Raw genomic sequence first — 24,432 nt, 5'->3', positions numbered from 1 at the left:
TAAAAAATGTAGGTTGGTATATATATTTATATTCAATTACTTAGTTATTCATCACTTATAACAGATGGGGCTACATACCATTATTTTGATACTAATTCTAGCAATTACTTAAAACCTTGAAGCAATATGACATAAAGATTGTTGTAATAGATTTTCGACTCATTTACAATGCCATCGCACAGCATATTTCACATCAATTACTTAAATATATAAAGCAATATTACCTGCAGTGTAGATTTCTTGGATAAACTCCAGGGTACGCCGCGGACTGGACGTAGCAAGTCTGCAAGCGGCAATCTCGAAACACTCTCTCGCAATACGACCTGCAAATATTTTTTTCATGAAACAAAACACAATTATTGTTTTTTAGTGACAGTTTTAGTTGGGTGTTTAAATTGTGCTAATCTTTTTTCGTTTCTTTTAAGTGTAAGGTACCGCATAGACGCTGTTAGCTTGTTTACGAGAAACTATCAAAATGTAGTTGATAACTACAATTGAACAACTTTAGCAATTGCTATCAGTTTTTTTTATACATGTACTTCAGGTGACCTCTCTGCATCTGATGTTAATCGTAATGGGGTTTAATAGACTCTCGACTGACGAGAGTTGATTATTTTTCGGCAGTCGACACAATTATGCCGCCCTGTTGGAACCGGATATACACAGGCTGATCCCGGAACGTGACACACTTACGTGTACCATTATGGTAGGTTTTAACATCTTATGTACGGTGGTCGCTATCCGGGCGGATATAATACATATACTTGCACCAGCAATGTTTGATAGTGTAGTGTTTAGCACCAAAAAAATTACAATGTCTATTTCATGGTTAAAGGACTAGCCACTTCAATTACAACGAATAAATACCATGGAGTAAGTCGCAGATCGCCTAAAAGGTCAAAAGAAAAAACAAAAAACGGGTCTTCAGATATATAATCAGATTCTGCTTTTCGTGTAAAAGTGTTACATCTGAAAACTCGATATTTTTTACACTTTTTTGCCGATGCGAAATGCGTTAGAATTTTTTAAAAAAACTGCGAGCGTTTAGTTCACATGTTAGATCTATTTGGTTTTTGCTCTATGTCTGCATTTTATGGACTGTTAAAGATAATTCAATATGTGACGTGGTTTTTAAAATATAACCAGTATGGACTTTGTGTCTGCTGAATTTCAATTGGTTTGATGTAGAAAGTCTAAATTAGCTTCAATATTAATAATACTGACTTTTTGGTAAGTTTGTGACTACTACGCAATCTTTGTTAATATTCGGTTCGCAAGAGTGACGCTGTAGACTACTTTTCAAACACAAATAGTCTTCCTCTTTAAATTTTTCACCTCGGAGCACATAGCAAATTACATTAAAGTTTAGTTAGTATATTTGACATAAGAGGAATAAGATAAAATGTAAATATGATAGAATATGTACATGACTGACGTTCTTAGGAAAGGCCAGGTCAAAAGTATCTTGAACCGGCGGGAATCCACGAAAAGATTGATGAAGGTGGAGGAAGCGGTAGAAGTATGCCAGAATCGTACAAAGTGGGAATGCATAGTCTCTGCCTACCCCTATGGGATAGAGGTGTGATTCTATGTATATATGTATAATATGACGCTTATTATATACAATAATTATTAGTATAGGGTCAAGAGTCCTTCAAAGCTTACCATCCCACACCGTGACCAGAATTATTTCAATCAATTGGCTCACTCAACGGGCCGACAAATCATCGTTACGCCGCCCGAATAAATTCCAACTTGGCAATTACTTAAAGGTCCGAATGTCGCCAATGTACAAAATCATTGTGACCGCCAAATGGCCAGCACTTTGGACTGTACGTGAGCGAAATGGGTGATAAATCGTAGTGAATTGTCGGCCGGTGCGCGTTACCTATTATTGCTGGGGCAGATTTATGCGCAGTAATCAAGTCCGAACTCCGGGCTGAGTTGAATCTTCCGCAAAATTGATATTTTTTAGTTACATTGAAACGTTGGTCCGATGTTTTTATTATATACTAGCTGACCCGACAGACGTTCCGTCACGTTACGTTGCATCCTGTCAATCGCTGATAGTTATTTCAAACAATTAACAGTTAAATAAAAATTAATATTTTCGCTAAGTTTTCTTAAATTTTCTAATTTTCCGCGCAATTTTTTGATTTTTTTCTTTTATGAGAACCTTCTCCTGACAATAATAAACACAACAAAAAACAAAAAAGTCAAATCGTTCCAGCCGTTCACTGGTGATGGCGTGACCAAGGAAAATGGGGATTCATTTTTATATATATAGATTATTTATTAATAAAGTAAATAGGATCAAAATTAGTGAACAGAGATTATCTTATATCGTGTTGATATGGAAATAAAGGCATTTCAGTCGTAATTAGTCGGAAGCAAAATATTATTTACTCCATTATTGAACACTAGAAAATACTGCTTATAAATGAAGGTAGGAGGTCAATATTTCGAATATTGTGGTCTAGATTTTCAACTATAAATGATCAAAATACACGAAACAAAAGAATTTAAATTGTCTTTTGTACACGTTTTAGAATACACGGAATTTTGTTATCATAACTCAATGTCGAATGCCATACAAACGATTTGTTTAAAAATGCTCATCACGCGTCCTTTGACGGTGGCTCAGCAATTTGTTGATCATTTTAAAGAGAGTAAAGGTCTTTGTTTCCTCCGTATACGGTATTGTTTTACCTACGATAAAAATTCGAGTTTTATTTTCGGTTATCGAAATTTGTTCATTTATAATTGGGTGTTCTTTTCAGTGAATTTTATTATAATGGCTTTAACAATAATTTGATTTCATTATGAGAAATATATAATAAGGCTTCTTTATGAGATAAATATACTTCATTTCCAGGAAAAGAAAAAAAAATATTCCAGTAAATCGCACCTTTTTCAAATATAAATTTGGTGATATTACATTGGATTATTTTATTGTAATAGTTAACAATAAAGCTCAAAATTGCGTACTCACCCAGCAACGACTTCCCCTCGTCTGTTAGGATACAATTCTGGATGTTGTCCATATCTCAGATATACTTCGAACTGCTGTTCAGCCCTGGGTAAAAGAAAATGGATACAATACAAATTATCTGAATAATTGCAATGTTACCCTATACGTTAATTAAGCCCTATTTTATCAGAATATGTATTTTCGAATCGCTTCTTTGCTCTTAAAACTTCAGATTATGTATTCAGACACATGATAAAATATAATATTGATTTATCTTTAAACTAAACGAGAAACCACACGACTATAAGGCAAAGGGTCCATATAAGTCGATTCCTGTCGGCTTCCTTGTAGATCTGATGATGTAGAATCTAATGATCAACAGAACGATTTGCAGACCGCATTTATGCATACTGGTACCTTTATGTTGTGTTGGGTTCCCTTTCGCCACTCCTTCATAAAGCCCTAAACTACAAAACACTACATGACACTCATTCCTCATTATATCTGCAGTCCCATTATACCAAGTAATAACCCTACAACCTTGAAACCAGACATTGGTTTGACAATACCTACTCAAGTAATCACACTACAACCTTCAAACAGACAATGATTTGACAATAACTGCTCAGACATACTCTCGCATGCAAGAACCTCTCGCGTATTGAGCATCCATTAAAGCTATTTTTATTCAACAATTGATTGAAATAGAACTAAAAGCGGAGTCGTTTGGAGTTCCTGAGGTCACTTGTTGGAGTGCTCTTCGGAACTAGGTCGGCCGGTATCGCGCTACGGTTCTATTTGGTTAACTCGGCCGATGCTTTGAAACTACTATCAGTTGAGTATTCGAGATGAATAATTGGCAGTTTTGTGATCTTTTGGATGAAGTTCTGTTTTTGGGTGTGGAAAGTATGTCTTTATATTCCTTGTTAGTGCATACGCATGGTTCCTTAAGTTACTATGAGATAATAAGCCTTATATGTATTAGTAAATTGAACTGACTTTCGAATGGTCATATTCGGAATGATGTATTAGAAAGTTCTAACAAAATTATATATAGAGTGATCTGTGCAAGAGACATAAATCATGATCGTGAAAATTACATTTTTTGTCTCAGATTGATTATTTGATATAGAGACACTATATTATAAAGTACACAAAATATTCGTTCTCTTTCATGAATTCGAAAACAATATGTCGATGGTTGATAGGTTAATTGGCTAAGTTACATGTTATGTCGAAAAAATGTAACTAGTTTAAAAAAACATAGAAAATTATGCAAATTTTTTACCGATGATGTAATGAATTTTGCAATAACCCCTCTTTTATATGCTTAGATAATCAAGTTGGAAATTTACCTGGAATCAAAGCTGAAGTAAGTCTGATCGGTGAAGTTGTCTGCATGGAAGACGATTTTGACGAAGTTGGTCTCCGAGATGAAAGTCTGGGGCTGCTCGATCTCTCCACAGAACAATCCAGGTTCTTTCCTATTGGACACGTCAGTCTTTGCATTGCCGTCCACTATCTGGGAATAGGATAGATTAGTTTCCAACTATAGATAAATCTCTTTTTACGGCACTACAAAATGTTTGTATTACAGCTGGTGGTAAGTGACGTAGGGTTTGGATAGAGTGTCGACTGGTGAGAGATGATTACCCTTCAGTTAATGCAAAACAAGCTTGTTTGAAAAGGAATATATACAAGCTAAACCTGTCTCTCGATACACATTCTACTACGGCGGTTTCATTCTAAATATTTATAAAGTAGAATCCTGAACTTAAGGCGGAAATAAAACGATTGCTTTCTAGATTTGCCAATGTCAGTTTCGTGCGTATTTCTTGTTACATAAAGTAGAATTCATCTTATTACAGAAAAATTTGAATAATGCTAGTATGGTGAAATGCATTGCACCTTATGGTAAGCGTAGCTACTTAAAATATTAGGATGTGTCTATCAATAGTTGATTATTTTTTTGTATCTTCTAATACAACCAGTTTACCATGAACATTATTGGTAGCTAGATACAATGGCAGGTTTTTACTACGTCTTGCAACAAAATACCCTGGAGCCGTCTTGTGTGCGCTGAAGAGGGCCACCGCGGGTTTTAGTTAGTATGCCGGTGTAGGGTGTACATAATGTGAAGAACTCGGTCCAATGCTCCCTCGGATGCTTTACTCTCGAGTGTCAACATTGGGCCGTAAGACCAGTGAAACCAACATAACCTTTCCACTCACCCCTCAGTAGGTGGCGATAACACATTATTCCCCGCAAAAAGAATGTCACAAAATGGTCGCCAACTATTCGGATATCATCAGCAAAGGACAAAAAACAATCAACAAGCTTCTAGGAAGCGAATAGATATCTTACTTGTTAAATTGTCTTTTGTTGCTAACGTCGTAACGTTCAAACTTATTATCAAAGAAATAAGGAGAGGTTACGTAAATTGTACTTTGAAATGTGATATAACCTCAGCGCTCATTATTACTTGTTTACACTTATGAGTTCCTGGTAGGTTGAACTTTGTTGGGAGTTTAAACATTTTATAATAAGATCGCCGCGTTAGTTTAATATTATTTGCTTCTACCCCACTTTAGTAAAGGTTGGCGTGATATACTTTTTTAAGCATGCTGCAGAAAGGCTTTGTTTTTATGACTAGCCAGTAGCCACTTGCCTACCTTGAACCCTTTCTTGGACATACGGTCTTGGACAAATAATATCTGAAAGACCAACTGTGTCCATCTGTTCGGAAATTGAGCCTATGTAAGTGTGTTTAGTGAAGCCCTACTGTAATCAGACTGTGGCATTTCGCCGGTCCAGCTAGCATATTCCTGCTGTAGACGAATATTATGACTCCGTCTTTGGTTAGTTAGGTAAATAACCTAATTCTTATTAACATCATAACATCGCATTGCATTTTTTTGCTGGTGGTAGGATATATAATATTTTATATCCGCCTGAATAGCAACCACCGTACACAAGGTGTTAAAACCCGTCATAGTGGTCCACGTAAGTATGTCACGTTTCGAGATAAGCCTTTGTAATATGTATACTGCCAAGGGGTTATCATTTCTCGTAAGTCGCCATTTTATTCTATTGACACTTACCATTAGGTGCTATAGGGTCAGGGTAATCATTTCTCGGCAGTCGATATTCCATTGGACCTCACTCTACTTACCATCAGATGCAGTGCTTGGCCGTGCACGTGTAAGTAAAATCCCCGCACATCCTTGACTCATTTAAATCCACTAAACCCAAATCCAAATTTCGCGGAATTAGCTCAAAACCCCCAACATCAATAGACCTAGTAAAAGCATCTGAATGGGAGTTTCGAAGTGTCGATCCTTCACAAAGTACGAATGATCCGATAATTACTCGTTCAAATTAGCTACCACCCCTTACGGAGTTTGTCGGGGTCTTTTCATTCGTGAGTGTTGTCGCCATGAGGTTGTGGTTTGTGGGATTATCGCGGTTGGATGGGCGAGTGGGGGTGAATCTTGGTTGGGTTGGTAGACATGTGTTTTCTTGGTTTGTTTTAAGGTTAGGAGGTATTGCGATATAAATTTTGATGTTTGAGATTTTGTTGGATAATATAAAAAATATAATTTAGGTCGAGCAGAAATCGTGCTGCATATCTAATAAATGAAGGCTTATGATATGCTTGTCTTTCTTTTGTTTCCAAAAAAGGTTTAAATATAAAAAACTTTATAGTAGAAAAATTGTTTAAGTACTTTTTTCTTTATTTAACTCGTATTTTAATTTACGATTTGGATAGAAGAGGTCTTTCGTCGTCATATCTTCTCATAAACGATTTCAAATGCCAACGAATCATCGTAAAATGTAAATAAAAATACGAAAATAGTACCATACTATATTGTTTGAAACATCATAAATTTATTCCATTTTTAAATAGTTACTTAGCTTTTACCAAATAAACCATCGAAAAAGCAAACATTATAACAATTTCACCTTTATAACTCGACTGCGTTAATTAATTTTTCCAATTTTACAAAATTCCAGCACAGAACGTCTATCGCAGCGTGAAAAACATGGCGACACCAGCCGTCAACCAAGTTCAAAAATTAATTAGTGGAATTGGCGAAGCGCGAGCAAACTCAATTAGTAGTACTTTTCAGCTTTGAACAATTTTCACGAGTTTATAGGGGGGATTTTTGTTTTTGTTTACTTCCTTCCGACCGTTCTGAGCTTCCGGTTTGAGAATACAAAGACTAATTTCTTTTTTAAAGAGCTGCAGTTTGTCGTGTTTCTGACTTTTACAGCTAGGGTTAAAGCTTCCGGAGTTTTTGTAGAATATCTCTTCGGATGTGACTTATGTTTAATGCATCTGAAAAACGGTCATACGGTTTTACCGTTCCTTTTAACCCTTCAAAGGTGAATGTCAGGTATATAAATATAAATTCAAGAAGTACCTTTCGCTTCGCTTGGCCAATAATTTGTTTTGACGTTCTTACTATTAGAGACTAGTATTACTTTTGGGCCTGAAGGCAAACTGTAAAGAAGTAATTAAATAGGCCAATATAATTATAGTAAATATGAAATATACCGTCCTTATTTACATGGTTCCCTATATGTTTACCAACTTTGTTTATATGGTCTAACATATTAGAGTTACCATCACATGCATTGTCATGAGTCCCTCACTAATTTTGTATTTATAAAGATTATAGTGCACATATCCTTACCTGCATATATCCTTTATGACACGTAGTTCCATTAATCAGTGTCCCAACTTTGAACTTTTTAAATCTTATCCTCAATATCCAGTCTTTTGGTGACCCTCGAAACGCCCTAAACCTGTGAACAAACAGGATATCAGCGGATGGAAAATTGGATTAATAACTCCACTTCTTAGAAGTAACTAGTCCAGTCTAACTTCATTTTCATTGTAAGGCGTAGTATTGGATCTTATAATAAATACATTTAACAGTATTTGCAACTACAAGGCCTACTTATAGGCCTAGACAATTTTTTTTTATTCCTTTGAATGACGAGACTAGCTTGCCGTTCGTCTGATGGTAAGCGTTACGATCGCCCATAAACAGTAGAATCACCAACAACTTGAATTACAAAGTCTTGTTTGGTATTCCACTGCGCTCGCCATCCTGAGACATGAGATTTTAAGTCTTATTATATCCAGTAGTTACACTGACTACAATATTCTTCAAACTGGAACACAACAGTGACTACACACTGCTGCTTGGTAGCGAGGACATTGCGGTGGTACCTACCCAGGCGGACTCTCACACATGAAAGACCTATCACCAGTAAATTTGCGAATCAAACAAATATTTGTATTAAATTCCAATGCAACGTAATCCGTAAGCGTTTAATAATAATAATAATAATAAGCCCTTTATTCAGATCAACTTAACCTAAAACAATATTCTTATACAATACAAACTTACTTAATCTAATATTTCTAATCTAATATTTGCTTCTTGTTTATCTTCTGTAGATCTGTTTGCCAATCGGCAAAGGCCTCCTCCAACCTCTTCCACTCAACTCTTTCCTGTGCCACTCTGTTCCACGTCACTCCTGCCACTTCCCTGATGTCATCATCCCATCTTTTCTGCGGTCTGCCTCTCTTCCTCTTACCTTCTCTAGGATACCATCCTGTTACTTTCTTACTCCATTTATCACGGCCTCTTATCATGTGCCCTGCCCATCTCCATTTGAGTCTTCTGATTTTCAGCGTTATATCTATGACTTTTGTTTTATACCTAATGACACGGTTTTTCAGTTTGTCTGATTTTTTTACATTCAGCATACTCCTTTCCATAGCGTATTGGCAGGTTGCGAGTTTACTTGTCATTTTCTGGGTTAGGGCCCATGACTGACAGCCGTACATAAGGACAGGTAGTATGCAGGTGTTAAACAATTTACTTTTGATGTTAATGTGAAGTTGTTTGTCTTTCATAGCCTCTTTCAAGCTCCAGTATCTCTTCCAGCCATTTGTGATCCTTCTCTCTACTTCCTTGGTCATATGTTCTTTTTGAGTTATAAGCTGTCCCAGGTATACGTATTCATCCGTGTAATTAATTTCAGTGTTTTTTAACTGTATCTTGATTTTGTTTCCATTGGTCATCACTCTAGTCTTTTCAGGGTTCAATTTCAAGCCTACTTTCCCGCTTTCTGTTGCAAGGTCTTCAATCATTCTGTTTATGTCTTCGGCTGTATTAGCGAATAATACTATATCATCCGCGAATCTTAGGTTCGTCAGCGATGTACCGTCTATATTAATCCCAAGGTTTTCCCAAATGAGTCGCCTGAAGATTGATTCTAGTACTGCTGAGAATAATTTCGGAGATAGCGGGTCTCCCTGTCTGACGCCTTTCCCTATTTTGAATGGATTGCTTTTCCTTTCTAGTTGGATTCTGGCTGTACTATTTCTATATACGTTCCTTATTAATCGAATATATTTATGTTCGATCCCTTGATCCATTAAAGCTTCCCAAATATTGTTATGTAGTAGAGAGTCAAATGCTTTGCTGTAGTCGATGAATGCAATATAGTATGTTAGTTGGTATTCATTGTATTTCTCCAAAACTTGACGTACAACGTGGATATGGTCTATCACCGAGAAGTCCTTACGAAATCCAGCTTGTTCAATAGGTTGGTGTTCGTCTAATGTTCTTTCAATCCGTTTTAAGATGACTTTAGCGAATGTCTAGTATATGTTTGACATGAGACTGATTGGCCGATAATTTCCGATGTCATGTTTGTCTCCCTTCTTGTACAAGAGGATAATATTAGACTCTGTCCATTGCTGAGGTATTATTTCAGTGTCTACAATGTCATTAAACATTTCTGTAAGGACTGGGACTAGAACTTCCTTGCTATGTTTCAGGATTTCATTACTTATCCCATCAGGGCCTGGTGTTTTGTCTATATTTTGGGTATCTATAGCTTTCTCTACTTCACTATGAAGGATGGTAGGAATGTCTGAGAGTTCTACCAGAACAATTTCCTTTTCTTTTATGTCATTTTTGTACAATTCTTTGTAGTAGGATACAGCTGATTCTAGTATGTCTGTTCGGCAGTGGTTCCATTTCCCATTGTGGCTTTTCATCTTAACGATCCAATTCGTTGATTTCCTCAGTTCTTTGTATGCTTTTTTGACTCCTCCCGTTCTACTTATGTACTTTTCTATTATTTCCATTCTGTTTTGTTTCCTATCCTTCTTTATGCTGTCCTTGATTTCCTTACTAATTTTTGTTAGATGTTTCCTTCTGTCTTGTGTGTCCCTAGCATTTATTAAGTGGTTTCTTGCTTCTAGTAGCATTGCAGTATTTGTTCTTAGCCATTTTTTTGGTTGAAATTTGGTATTGGTCGTGAGTTGCATCTGGGTTTTGCTTTTGATTATGTTCTCTAACCAGTCATACTTTTCTTGTATTCCTAGTTCCTGTGTGATGGATTTGAAGTTAGTTAGTTGGTCTCTCAGAGACACTGTTATTTGCTCTAACTGATATTTCCCGAGCTTTAGAGTTGCTGGGTCTTGCTTTGGTCTTGGATTTTTCATTGGTTTTGTTACTAGTTCCGCTCTGATAAGTTTATGATTGGTGTTAAAATTTAGTTTGTTGATTTCGGTGAAGTTAGTGAAGTGTCTGTTTCTGTTGGTCATAATAAAATCGATTTGGTTTTTCGTTTTACCATCCGGTGAGATCCACGTCCACATGTTTTTCTTCTTCCTCATAAACAAGGTATTTAATATGGTAAGATTATTAGTTTGTGCAAAGTTCGTGATAAGTTCTCCATTTCTACTTCTGGTTTTGTCGCTGTATACGAATGGTCCTAGTATATTATTTTCTCCAGGGCGCCTTTCACCAATTTGTCCATTGCAGTCGCCCATTACAATAAGATTTTTGTGGCTGTGCTGTTCGATCGCTTTGTTTAAATCCAGATAGAATGTGTTTATTGTATCTAGATTCGACTGTTCTGTAGGTGAATATATTTGAACAATGGACCAAGAATTTTTATATTCGGGTAGTTTTATATTCATAATCGCAATACGCTCTGAGATTCCCACAAATCCTTCTACATACTTTGCTAAATGTTTTTTAACAATAAATCCAACCCCATGTTGGCCTGGGGTCTCGCCAATGTGATAAAGTATGAAATCTGGATAAGAAATAATATTTTCGCCCATTCTTCTCACTTCGCTCAAGCCTACGATATCCCATTTGATGTCTTTTAATGCATACATTAGTTCTGTTAGATTTTCTTCACTTTTGAGGGTAAGTACGTTAAGAGCAGCTATAAATATTTTACATTTTTGTTGTTTAAAATTTTTGTTATGATTATTGTTGTTGTTTTTGTTGGTTTTGTTTTTGTTGTTGTTATTGGTTATGTTGTTGTTATTGGTTATGTTGTTGTTTTCGTTGTTGTTGTGGTTTTTGTTATGATTCTTGTTTTGAATTTTGCTATTGCTTCTTGTTGGAGGGTTTTGGTCTTTTTCCCCCACGAGGACCAGTCGGCTTGGGGGAGGGTGGTGTTTTCTTGTTTCTTTGTTGTTAGTTTTTTCGGTTGGTTTTGGTTTCCGTTTGCCGATATTTAGTTGCTATTGTTGTTTGGCAGTTGTTATATTCGAGGTATCAGGGATATTAGAAAGAGAGCTCGACCTGGTCCGCATCAAATCAAAGGCATTTGTTCTATTTGACTTGAATGAAGATATAGTGTATGGTTTTTTAGGCTGGTTGTTGCAAGAAGAGGGTAAAAAAGAAGGTGACGTAGATATTTCTCGTTTTCTCTTCTCTTGGCTGTTACTATTATTCTCTTTTACTATTAATTTATCATATTTCAAGTATGCTATATTCCCTTTTTCCCTCTCTTTAACTAATTCCGCTTGCAATGTTTTCCTCTTTTCTAGCACTTCTTTGGAGTAATCTTCTGTGATATACATTTCTTTTTATGTTCTTTTTATTTTTAATGATTTCAGTCTTTTTCCAGTTACTTACAAAAGAACATAGTACCGGCCTAGGTTTGTTACCTTCTTTGTTTTTATTTCCTAAACGATGGATTTTATTAACTTCGTAGTCTTCTACATCAATGTTTATGTCATGCTTTAGATTCCTTCTTACTTTTTGTAGTAGTTCAAAGGAGGATTTTTCTTTTTCTTCTAAGCCAAATACTATAATGTTGTTACTCCTCTCCGCTCTCTTTAGGTATTCTATTTCTTTTTCTAGATTATCCACTTTGATTCTTAGGTTTTTGTTTTCTTCCACTAAAGGGATTAATTTTTCTTCCATTTTGTCCATAATGCTTTTTGTGATAGAATCCTTCAATTCAGCAGTTTGGTTTTGCATCTCGATCTTCATTTTATCAAATAATATTTGAAATTGACCTTCCATAGTATTGATTTCAAGATTTATTAACGTAGATTGGAACGTTATTGTAAAAATGGTAAATTATTTTCACGTTTGGCAACACTGTCTATAGTGTCAGACGTGACGTGTGTGCCGCTGTCAATTTGACGTTTTTGTACTAAATGTCTAATAAATTATTCTAACCTCAAATCAAATCATGATATTGTGCTTCTAATTTCACGATAATCTCCGCCAGTTGTATAAATCTGATTATTTGCGAACACTCCACAGTACTTTCACTAGTGATTTCCGATGACGGTTGTATCCAAAGATCACTATAAATAATTGAATTCACTTGATTTCTGTAGGAAATTATTGCCGTAGTGTTAACTGTCTTGATGCCGGAAACGGATCCTTTTCGAATCCGTAAGCGTTTAGTTACTCTAAATATTAATCTGCGCCACAGAAGCAGATAATAAATGCAAATAATGTAGATATTTTATAAATACGTGAATTTATTCTATGTAATTTAAAAAGGAGACTGATCTTCGGTTTTTAACACAATAAGTAGGAATATATATAAATAGGGGTCGCTCCTAAAATTTAAGCTTTCTTGCCATTACGGCTGACTTAAAATTTACTGGTGGTAGGTCTCTCATATGTGAGAGTCCACCTGGGTAGATACCACTGCAATGTCTATTTTTGCCGCAGCAGTGTGTAGTCATTGTTGTATTCCGGTTTGAAGGACATTGTAGCCAGTGTTACTACTGGACATAATGAGACTTAACATCTCATGTCTGAGGATGACAAACGCAGTGGAATACTAAATAATACTTTGTAATTCAAGGTGTTGGATGGTGTTTCTACTGTTTATGGGCGGTCTATTCGGACTCGGACTGTTTATGGTTTCGTATCGCTTGCCATCTGGCGAACGGCAAGCTCGTCTTGTCATTCAAAGCAATAAAAAAATAGACTAAACATACTCATCGTGGCTTACCTATATGAACAAGTTAGTGGTCTTCCAAAATTCTCAGGGGTGACAGGAGGTGACGACACGTCGTCGTAAATTTCCACTGTCTTGTTACAGTGGTCTCGCTTCGCATCTGTCAACAAACAGAAACATCAGTGCCATTTTAATAGTCGACTAGCAGTAGTAGAGACGTTTCGAATTCCTTTAAAAATCCTTGGAAATTATATCTACTAAGATTCTCTAAAGTTTGAATAACGTCATGTAAAAAAAGTCTTCTTTCTCTAAAATTTCTTTTTAATACCTACCTCAAACTCTAATGTATTCTTTCTAAGGAATTACAAAAACTAATGACTTATACCGTATAATAGAATACATTTGTATCTGATTGAGTACACTCATATTATTCATAATAGATTTTTCTTATTTGATAAAATATGTGGTTATGTAAAATAAATACGTTTTAATTCACACAAGTTGATAATAATAAGAAACAGAAATTCAACAATGACGAATTTAATTATTTAGGAAATGATATCAATAAAAAAATGTAAGAATCAAATGTTAGGAACACTGAATTACCATTCTAGACACAGTACAACAGCAACCAATCTAATTCTCTCTCGCAAAGCCTCGAAAATACAGACACAAAATACATCCAGCATATTGTTATTTTGACGAGCAAAAAGCCAAAGCTTTTAAAAGGGCATCTGCGCGATTGCAAGCGCGCCGCACGTACAAAAAATGTTGAGCAAGAATTGAGTGCCGCAACTTTGCCGGCTGTGGTAAACTCAACAGTTTCAAACTATTGCGCGTACACACGGCCAGACGGGATGGCGGACATTTGGCGCGATTTACCATGAGAAGAATGTATTGCTTTGAGATAACCTTTGAAATGTTGAACTGTGGAGCAGTATTTTAGGTAAGTTTTTTTTTTCTCGCAAATGGTTTAAAAGTAATGTTGCGGTAATAAAATTAAAGGGCATAGCTATAAAGTTGCACTTACTGATAACAGCGAGCAGAGTTCAAATATTTATGACGAACACAGAAACTTTCACAGTTGAGAAATTCTTGACAGCTTTGCTAAGCTAAAATTAGCTATATTGCAAGATAACAGATTAAGTTTTCTATTTTTGCATAATAAATAAAAAAAAATCATAAATATTTAATTATTCCTCTGATGTAATTAAAACTAAAATTGCCATTGTTAAGTTTATAACTTCGTCAGTATTTACTTATAAAAACTCTTGATCTCCCATAATTAATTATATATTTTAATTTATATCACTTTTTTTTCTGGAAAATACTTTACCACAGTTGGCGTTACAATAAAGTAACAACTATTTTTTATTAACACAAGGCCTGCAGCACTTACTCAAAGAACTTACCAACATGAATAATTCAAGCAAGATAAAAGCTTACAAGTTTCGTAAGTGGATATACATTGAGCAAAGTTTGCCGCCATCTGTCATCCGAGCATCAGGTGTGTAGTTCCAAGGGCTTGTCTCAAATTATGCAAGTTATAATGAAACTTGTTGCTAGAGTTTAATTATTGTACGTTACATTAAAGTCATGTCTTAAAATGATTGGATTTGTAGTTAGGATGATGCAATTTAAGTTGTATCAATGAGGGGAAATAATCAAAGTTTTGAAATTAAACTAATTTTCGGATTCTATCGCGGTATTAGTGTTTTATTTTCTCCCGACGTTTCGAAGACTTTGCAGCCTTCATGGTCACGGGGGGGACTGAGGTGTTGTTCATCCGCAAAGTCAAAGTTACAATATCTACCTACATTTAACAATTATACAACATTTTTAAAATTTTAGCTGTTGGTGGTCCGATCTACGCAGAATGAGCTCACAGTGTCTTGAAGTCTAACATTCGCGTAAACATAAGAAATCATTAATCAAAGTTTACTGATATTATGGAGTAGTGAGATGACTGTAGCTCATGTTACATTTTTTTTATAATCACGGCAAAATGAATCTACTGCACCTGACTTATGGTAAGAGAAGTGGGGTTCAATAGAATGTCGATTGACGAGAGATGATTGCCCCTCGGCAGTCGACACAACTATGGTGGCCTGTTGGAATCGGATATACACAGGCTGATCCCGGAATCCGACTCACTTACATGGGCCACTATAGCGGGATTTAACACCTTATGAACGGTGGTCGCTATCCGAGGGGATATAAAATATATCCTACCAACAGCAGCATTTTTCTTCGTATCAGAGTCACTCACAGTAGGTTTTTCTAAAAGTGTGTGAGGAGTCAATTTGCCCACTATAGGTTGCGCCTCTTCGGCGAAAGAAATATTGATGGCCCTCATTTGGATTATGGGTATATATATTTAAACTCTTCCTTAATTCTAATGACACAACCATAGCAGCTTACAGACAATACACAGTAGTTTTTAATTTTTTGTATCAGACACTTAGCCCATCTGTCTACAAGATAGGAGAAAGTAGGATTTCACCTATTTTAATATCATTTAGAATACTAGGTTTTAAAAAATACATCGCATACATAGAAAATCAGCAAGTTAGCTACGAATCGTCACAGGTTGGACAGACAGACGTCAGAGTCGAATAATTACGAAACCGCAGTTAACCAATTATTTCTTACAGCCAATAAGTGATATTCATTTCTAAGTATTTTATTTCGATGGTAATACCCTCGGTGACGTAATTGTATTGTGCGCGTGGATCGACATTGCTCTGGTGTCCCAATTTTGAATTTCGGGTCTCGCAAAGTGGTATAAGGTGTTTCTCTCAGTATCAGTCCTATGCCTAAATCTGTGCTCATTTAGCGATAGACTCGCTCCAATAAAATTATGGGATGAAACGCACTCGACGAAAAGTAGGTACCCTGGTTGCATCTCTGCCTACCCTGTCAAGGAAAAAGTCGTGATGTGTGTTTGATTTTTTACTCGATGATATCTCGTTGCCTAAATATTGTTGAGTAGGTTGAGTTAGGATAACACCGATTCACAGAGTAATCTCGTTGTTTTAATATTACTGTTAAATCCGACAATATTTTCTAACACGCATAATACAGCCTGAAGCATATCTTCTAATGTAATACAATCTGTTCCCTATTACAAGTTGCTATGTTAATTTCTGTTGCTAAAACGAAATTCAAAATTTTCGTATTGATAAAAATTTTAAAGATAATACTTTACGGTTCTCCTCTTATTTATCTTTAGGGATCACCAATAAACCCACATAATTTAAATAAAAAATACTAAAAAGACTTTGAATTTGCACATTAAATATAAAATAGAATCTTGTTATAGTCACTTAGCAAATTGTTGATTGAATTTGCATTCGTTTTAGTTCAAGCAACACTATTACCCTATAATACAGTCTTACCCTAATTAAATCATATAATATTTATTTCTATAGCTCTTTCACTGTATTACTTCTTATTGCCTCTTTTATAATACTCACTGCCGACTTCTATCTCTACATCTCGATACAATAAAATATTTGCAAATTGCTATCCAACCATCGCGACAGTATGTCCACGTTGAGAGGCCAACAAAACCTGTCAGTTTTTTGTTTACCGCCGCGTTGTACGGCCCGTGGGGATTTTTGCGGGAAAGTTTCACCCCCAAACAGCCATACATCAAAGTGACTAACAAGTATGTTGGGCATTCAGTCTGTTTAAGATGTACGAGGTTTGTATTGACATTTCAATAAATATGAGAGTGTAAAGTTATGGAAGATTTGTACAATGTCGGCCATTTTGATTTCAGAATCATATTATCTGGTTATACTGGAATGAGAGTTACATAACGCCTTTACTCTGACAGGGTAGGCAGATTTGCCACCAAGGTATCTACTTTTGTTCATATTCATTCCGGCCCATGATGTGATAGAGGGTAAGCTGATTACTATGTTCCTCAGAGCGGTTTCGTTCTGCGTACCGAAAATGCTACCGATGCTGTCCGGATTGTATAACACGCACCGTGATATTATAGGTATTAAAGTAAGTTATTTAGTTACATTTTCCGTTTCCCCTTTTTAAGTGATCTATAATATTATAGTATTAGCTCTGAATTATGCACTGGAATACCTGGTACCCTCTCCTACTAAAAAGGTTAAGGTCTCTAGTCGATCATGTTGACCTATTAATGGTTGGTAGACGGGATACCTTTGAAATTTTTAAAAATTTTACAGTATACGAATTGATTTCCTCAGGTTGTTCTTCTTTCTATGTAATCCCTTTTTAGGTCAGCACTAGATAAATGATTCTTCTAGAATTGTAGGTATATATTGTATATTATGCGAGGAGAGATTGCTAACAAATGACTTTCTTGCTCGTTTGCTGGCTTAAGCTAATCAATAATCACTTCGTATCTCAACACAAGCATAAACATTCATGCTTATTGATTTCATATCGCTTATATTTTTATTGATTGGTTAATGGTCAGGAATGAACCGTATAGCCCACAGTCTCATATCAACAACACAGCAATACCGCGGCCGCAATACGACCACTTCATTTGTTTGTGCCTTGTTGGGTAAATATGAAATACATCTGCGGTTTTTGTTAATATTTCGTGTTATTGACAAATTATTTGGTATATCAAGTTGATATATAACTTATAGCATACTCGAATCTACGATCTCTTTGATATGTGAAAAAATCATCAATACAGTACATATGGTAGGAATCTTTTAGGAATATATTTGGCTGTAAAGTATTTTAGGAATATGATAGACGGTCGTTACCTCCTAATTTTCTACTGATCACGTAGGGGTCACCACTGTAAGGAGTACGCGGGGTTGACCATTGGTTGAAACACGGAATTACATAATCTGTTCATTGTACTTGTATATCGAGTGTCCTTAATCTAGCGCAACTGACTTATATTATACACATACAGGTAAAGCACACCAATACGGTCGCATACAACGGTTACATACTTGTTAAAGTGATCAAAAGACTTTATATCACACATTTTGTAATTTCAAAGGAATCAAAACCTAAAGGATACTTCTCGTTGATACAAAATCATGAAATATGCAAGAAAGTACAGCACATGTAAAAGAAAAATCTGAGAAACATAAATATGTACTTTAATAACAAAAAAAAATAGTATTACAAACTTGTTATTCGTGGTTGGCGCTATAACCGTGTCTAGGAATCAACGGCGAAGTTAAATTTGTTCTTTGAGTTAGTTTGTATTTTAGTTAGATGATTTCTTAATGTATTTACCTATAAAGTTGGTATAGAAACCTCAGTGCGCGAGTCCATTCGAGTTAAGTTTAAATGTATATAAAAGTGAAAAATGAAGTTTTAAAATAAATTATATTATACTAGCTTTTGCTCGCGGCTTCGCCCGCGTGAAGGAATTTTCCGGAATGAAAGTCCCGCTTGTGCATTGTAAAAAAAGTATCCAATTTAATTATCTTTATGGCTCACTATTTAGGTCATAGTTGCTTCTACATAAAAGGTAGATATATGCTGTCGCGGACTTTTATTTAAAACTATTTAAGATAAACAATCCTACGGTACATCATCTTTGTCTAACTCCAACGGTTTAGGCAGCGTACGCCAAGATAGTATTTTTTTTCTGACTTACTTGATAAGTATCGTTATATTATGACCATATTACACAAAATCATTAAAAATTGTAGCCTATGTGTTATTCTGATGTATAACCAATATTACTGTAAAGTTTCATCCAAATCCGTTCAATAGTTTTTTTCGTGAAAAAGGAACAAACATACATACATCCGTACATCCATCCTCACAAACTTTCGCAATTGTGCTAATTAGTAGGATATGACACAATCACTATGCCACAATATTTAATTAGCGTTCGATATTCAAAAACTTATTCCAGTCAGTCACTTCCACACCATTAAAAAGTTTAACCTTACAATTGTTTATATGTACACAGATAAAAAATCTCATTAAAAACTTTCATGCATAAAAATAAAACTATTGACTATAGTAACAATGAACAGAAGTTGAGCCGTAGCTGAAGTTACATTGCAAATGAACTTTGGCCATGAAGTTTTATCTGGGTCTAACTTTGGTCCCTTGCCGGTAATAAAACCCCTACTATCTATGACGAAACATTAATACGGCACAAAGTTATACAGAGTTTGCTCATAGACTATTTATTGAACGAAATATAATTTGTTATGTAGTGATAGTTTAGCTTCTCGGATTATTGAGATCGTGTTTTAGCAACTGATGCAAGGCACTTTTTAATTTGAACCAGGTGTTTTACTTCAATCGCGTGCAAAGCCGTTAACTGTAATGATCCATAGACATGCTAACGACAAACGGAGCAAATTAAAATGCTGGTGGTAGGATATATTTTATATCCGCCTGTATACCGACCACTATAGGTACACAAGTTGTTAAAACCCGCTATAGTGGCTCGCATAAGTACGTCGCGTTACGAAATCAGCTTGTGTATATTCGGTTCCAACAGGCCGGCATAATTGTGTCGACTGTCGACGGGTAATCATCTGTCAGTCGACATTATATTGGACGTTCCCCTATCAGGTGCAGCGGGGTAACTATGCCGTGAACATAAAACAAAAATTCGAAATAAAAGAAAAGCTAGTTAATCTAAATTATGGCCTAACCCTATGCCCAATTTCATCAATTTTTTTTAGCGATTTCTGCATTTATTGAAAACAAATATCAAAACTTTTTTCCCAAGAATATTACTAAGTAGTAAGAGAAAATTACATTTTAATTTTTAAGATTATATTTTAATATATTTCGTGACCTGACCAAAAGATCGGCTCTGTTCCCAATGGAATCAGCGAGATATACCCGATGTTTGTACGTCACGTATATTGTTCACGCAGGGACGGTTCCGAGCAGCTATCTTAGTGGTACAACATACCCCGGGGCCGTCCCGTATGCGCCGAAGAAGGCCACGGCAGGTTTTGGTTGCTGGTGTAGGGTATACAGGGGTAAGAAACGTCCAATGCTCGCTCGAATGATGCTATACTCCCGAGCGTCGACTTTGGTCCGTAAGACCGGTGAAACCAACATAACCGTTCCACTCACCCTCAAAGTTGGGGTGGAGACAACGCGTTTTCCTCCGCGAACCAAAAAATACGTATGCTGTGTTACAGGAATCCTAGGGATTACACCACATTCAATAATATTAACCAAAATAGGACCTTTTCCGAAAATCGTAAGTCGGATAATATTTAAATTGAAGTATAGTATTAAATTAAGGTCAAATAAAATCCATAAAAAGCCCCATTCCGACCAAGTATCCTGTAAGTACCTGAAAGTTCGCCGCTCTGAACTTTGAATAAACTTTTTATGGAGCTTCAAGTAAGTCATTTCATCTTCCGTATTTTCTTTAATAAGATTTATAATTTGTGAAATATAAATAAAGCACGTACTTTATGGCGTATATACCAAATTGTAATATAATATAATATCGATCCTGTATTGTATGCTGTTCTACTGTTGGGCGCGGGTTTCTACGACTGAGAGAACTCATATAAATTTGTAATAATTAATTTTCTTTTAATTTCCGTTTATACCATATGGATGGTGTTATATATTGAAATAAAAGTATTTACGGATTTTATTGCGATTTTTTATATTATAATTTTCTACCGACGTTTCGAAGACTGCAGCCTTCGTGGTTCCGGGGCGGACTGAGGTGTTTGTCATTCAAAAGGCAAAGTTATAGTATCTACATACATTTTACAAATATACAACTTTTGAAATTTTATGCTGTGAGTGGTCTAATCTACGCAGAGTGAGCTCACAATGTCTCGAAGTCTGGCAGCCGGTCTTATATACATATCAGTATACATCACACTTTCTCAAACATGTCGGAAGCATTAAGTAAAGTTTAACCGGTATGCTTGACATTACTCATTACGACCCAGTTCCTAGCAAATCGTCTAAAATGATACAAAATTTGACCCGACATGGCAATCAAATCAAAAGTATTGCGCTGAAAAAACACAAAACCTCTCTCAATTCTTAAAAACGTCATAAAACTCTAAATTTTGAAAATGAATGAAATCTTCACCCGTTTTATATTCGGTTCCAAAAGGCATATTTGTATTGACTGTCAAGGACTAATCATCTCTCGTCAGTCGACATTCTATTAGACCCATTCCAATTACCATCAGGTGCAATGCACTTTCCTGTGCCCGCATATAAAACCCAAAAAGACATCAATTACAAATTCAACAAACCAAATCCGAAGAGGTAATTCAATTTTATTTGTTTCAATAATTACACAGAACATCCAATTACTTAAAGAACCTCATTACAGTACCCATTTTCTATTGGAGGTTAATACCATTAAACTGTATGAATGGTCTATTATATGACGTAATGGAAAGCAATCGGGAACGCTTCGGGAGCGGCCCCGGATCCTATTTATACGGCCACGAAGACTGTATAAATGTGGAAAAATATATTGCTATTCTGATATGAATCTAGTTATGTTGGTGAGAGGGTTTATAGTACATTACTAGTCGGGTCTTTTATATGCGAGACTGCGTCACGGTGTCATTATGTTGTCTATGTTTATCGCCAAGCAGTATTATGAACATTGATGTATATTGTAGCCAGCTGTGGTATATACTGTCGTGCTAAGCGGAAAAGCGGTGTGTCAGGGAAACTTTATTTCGAGATAATTGAAGTTTTGTAAATATAGTTGTATATGTAAAACTGTGATAGAAAAAACTCTTTTAAGGTTTTTTAACAAGTTCTAAACAAGATACCGTTATTAAGGTAAGTCATTGAATGGGTTTTTCTTTAACCTATCAGACATCAAAATCAAGATTTTGATTTTTTTTGAGATACCGCTTTTGAGCTTAGCACAGCAGTATAGCTAGTGTAATTACTAGGCATTTTAATGACTTACATCGTTTTAAAAGTAAAGAGCAGCCTCCGTATACTAATACACAGTGCTTTGTTATTTAAAGTTATATCTAGATGCTGTTAGAAAAATAGCTACGTAGGCCTAGTAGTGGGGTGGACTGAGGAGACGAATGTCGGCAGGTTTAAACCCAAGGGTACGCATCTCTGACTTTTCTAAAAAAGTTATGTATTCTTTGTGAATTATCGTTTGCTTTAACAGTAAAGAAAAATATGGAGAGAACATTGCATTCTTGAGAAGATTTCCATAAGAATTTTGAGGGAATGTGAAGTCTGCCAATCCGCACTAGGCTAGCGTGGTGGATTAAAGCCTAACCTCGCTCAGAAGTAGACGAGGCCCGTACCCAGCAGTGGGACAGTATATAATACAAGGTTGATATATATAGATAGTGTTACTTGTGTGGTATGTGATTGTATGGACATACCATTAGGCGAGTGACTTGAACGTCTCGTCTAACACTTACAAAACCCTCTCGTAATAACTTCAGAACCTCATCGTTGATAATCTTTTCCCTTATGTTATGCCCAAGATACGCCAAAGAACAGATAACGCCACGAACCTGCTAGCAACCCTTATCATCCTTAGAAACTCTGATAATAATGTCTGTACGTGGTGTGGCCGGATTTGGCCGTTTCATGTTGATCTTTACTCTTTACAGTCATCAAAGTCCAACCTCCAATAGTTGAAGTTGTTTAAATCATCTAAATAGATGTCCAATGACAATGACGATGATCCCATAATAGATAAAATCCCCACTCCATAGAATTCACCTGATGATAATCATTAAAATTCACGCTATTAAACAACAAAGGCCATAAAACGGGTCATGGCTCAGACCCGTGCTATCTAATTACATCAGATTTATTATTTGATATGGAAAACGCGGGTATGCAGAAAACCGTTTGTGGCTGTTCAGATGAGATAAAAAGGGGGTCCCAAAATGCTAACTCAGTTTCCATCAGATAAAAGTTGAAATTTATTTAGCGTTAAGGGTTGAGTATTTATCGTTGATCGTAAGGGTGATTATGATAGCTGGTAATTTGTATAAAAGGATGTTATGCTTTACAAAAGTTTGAAGGATATTCTTTTTATATATAATTTTTTGTATCATTATTTCCGTTTTCTTAATGAAATATATTGCTTTTAGTAAATTGTGTATACTATATTTTAACGAAATCATGATTTATTATACCACTACCATGTAATATGACTTTCAATATTCATAGTAAACTAAAATAATCGAATATCCAAATAACCTCATAGTCTGAAATCTAATTTTGCAATTTCCATAGTCTTGTATTTGGTTTTTGATAGTTTGTTGCCCGTTATTGCTGAATGGAAAGTGCTTTCTGAAATATCAATAAACTAAAAACTGTTCGAATCTAAATATTGTCTAATTTTATCCTAGTTTCCTCCAACATCAAATTCTTCGCAACCTCATTCACTATTCCTTGGTCTAAGTTTTTGCTAGAAAACTTTCTTTAGTCCAGCATCCTTCACTACCGTATGAGAGCAACTGCTTTACTTAAAAAAATCAATTAAATGGAAATTTTAGTCAGTTTAGAAAATGCCACGATCGTTCGTACAAGCCCTAAGATGTAGTAAAGATTTTATCGTATTTTTTAGAAGAAGCTCTTTAATTTAAAAAAATCGCCGAGTGATGTTCCGTTCAACAGATATTAATTTAAGTGGATGTGAATAGAAATTCTTGAGTAGCTTAAAGAAGTCTTAGTAGGTAAAGTGTTCTTCAATCGCCTTTAGTATGAAGTAGAAAGATCCATTTACTTCATAAAGTGAAGTTTACTTTTGATTAAAAAGTTTGATGTTCTCATGCCTTCAAATGGTATCTGAATAACTTTGAGCACAGTTTGGATTAAAATTAGCTTTAATCATCAGTGGCAGAGGTGTGAAGTTCACTGCTAACGATTATCGTAATCTTGTAATTGTTATATATTATTGAAATATTACATGAACTACTTTGGTAACCTTCGCTAATATTGATTCTCTGTTTCAGTTTTTAATGCCAAGTGTTTCTGTTTTTCCAAACATACCTTTTTGGAATTACGATTTGTTTCTCATAAAAATCGCCACACTAAAGAGCCTTAAGCCATATACTAATTTTGCTATATCCTACAATAAATAAAACCACAAAACGATAAATCAAAAAATCATTTACTTACTTCATAAAATTCTTTATCACTTAATATCTCTGATACAGCCATCTCTTAAATCTTGTAAAAGTAGGTACTTACTTCACTCGCCAGTTCAGAACATCTAG

The 24,432-nt window shown here is 35.5% G+C and overlaps 1 protein-coding gene and 1 pseudogene across 2 annotated transcripts in view; both read right to left on the bottom strand.

The window, feature by feature from the left end:
- The window catches only part of LOC115444837, a 102,759-nt gene that overhangs the window by 10,769 nt on the left and 67,558 nt on the right, over positions 1-24,432 (bottom strand). Inside the window, exons 2-6 of one of the 2 annotated variants that reach the window (XM_037437883.1) lie at positions 13,286-13,391; positions 7,669-7,780; positions 4,327-4,493; positions 2,993-3,076; positions 225-323 (exon numbers count right to left, since the gene is read on the bottom strand). In XM_037437883.1, the coding sequence (XP_037293780.1) occupies positions 225-323; positions 2,993-3,076; positions 4,327-4,493; positions 7,669-7,780; positions 13,286-13,391 (568 nt within the window). Of the gene's footprint in view, positions 1-224; positions 324-2,992; positions 3,077-4,326; positions 4,494-7,668; positions 7,781-8,391; positions 8,479-13,285; positions 13,392-24,432 lie in introns of those variants that run through there. The other variant, XM_037437885.1, reaches the window with a different exon arrangement.
- Positions 8,322-12,679, bottom strand: LOC119189090 (annotated as a pseudogene).

Source organism: Manduca sexta, chromosome 12, assembly GCF_014839805.1.
Source record: "Manduca sexta isolate Smith_Timp_Sample1 chromosome 12, JHU_Msex_v1.0, whole genome shotgun sequence".
NCBI classification, from domain to species: domain Eukaryota; kingdom Metazoa; phylum Arthropoda; class Insecta; order Lepidoptera; family Sphingidae; genus Manduca; species Manduca sexta.
Note: the sequence above shows the minus strand (reverse complement) of the source record. Positions and strands in the feature narration are given on the sequence as shown.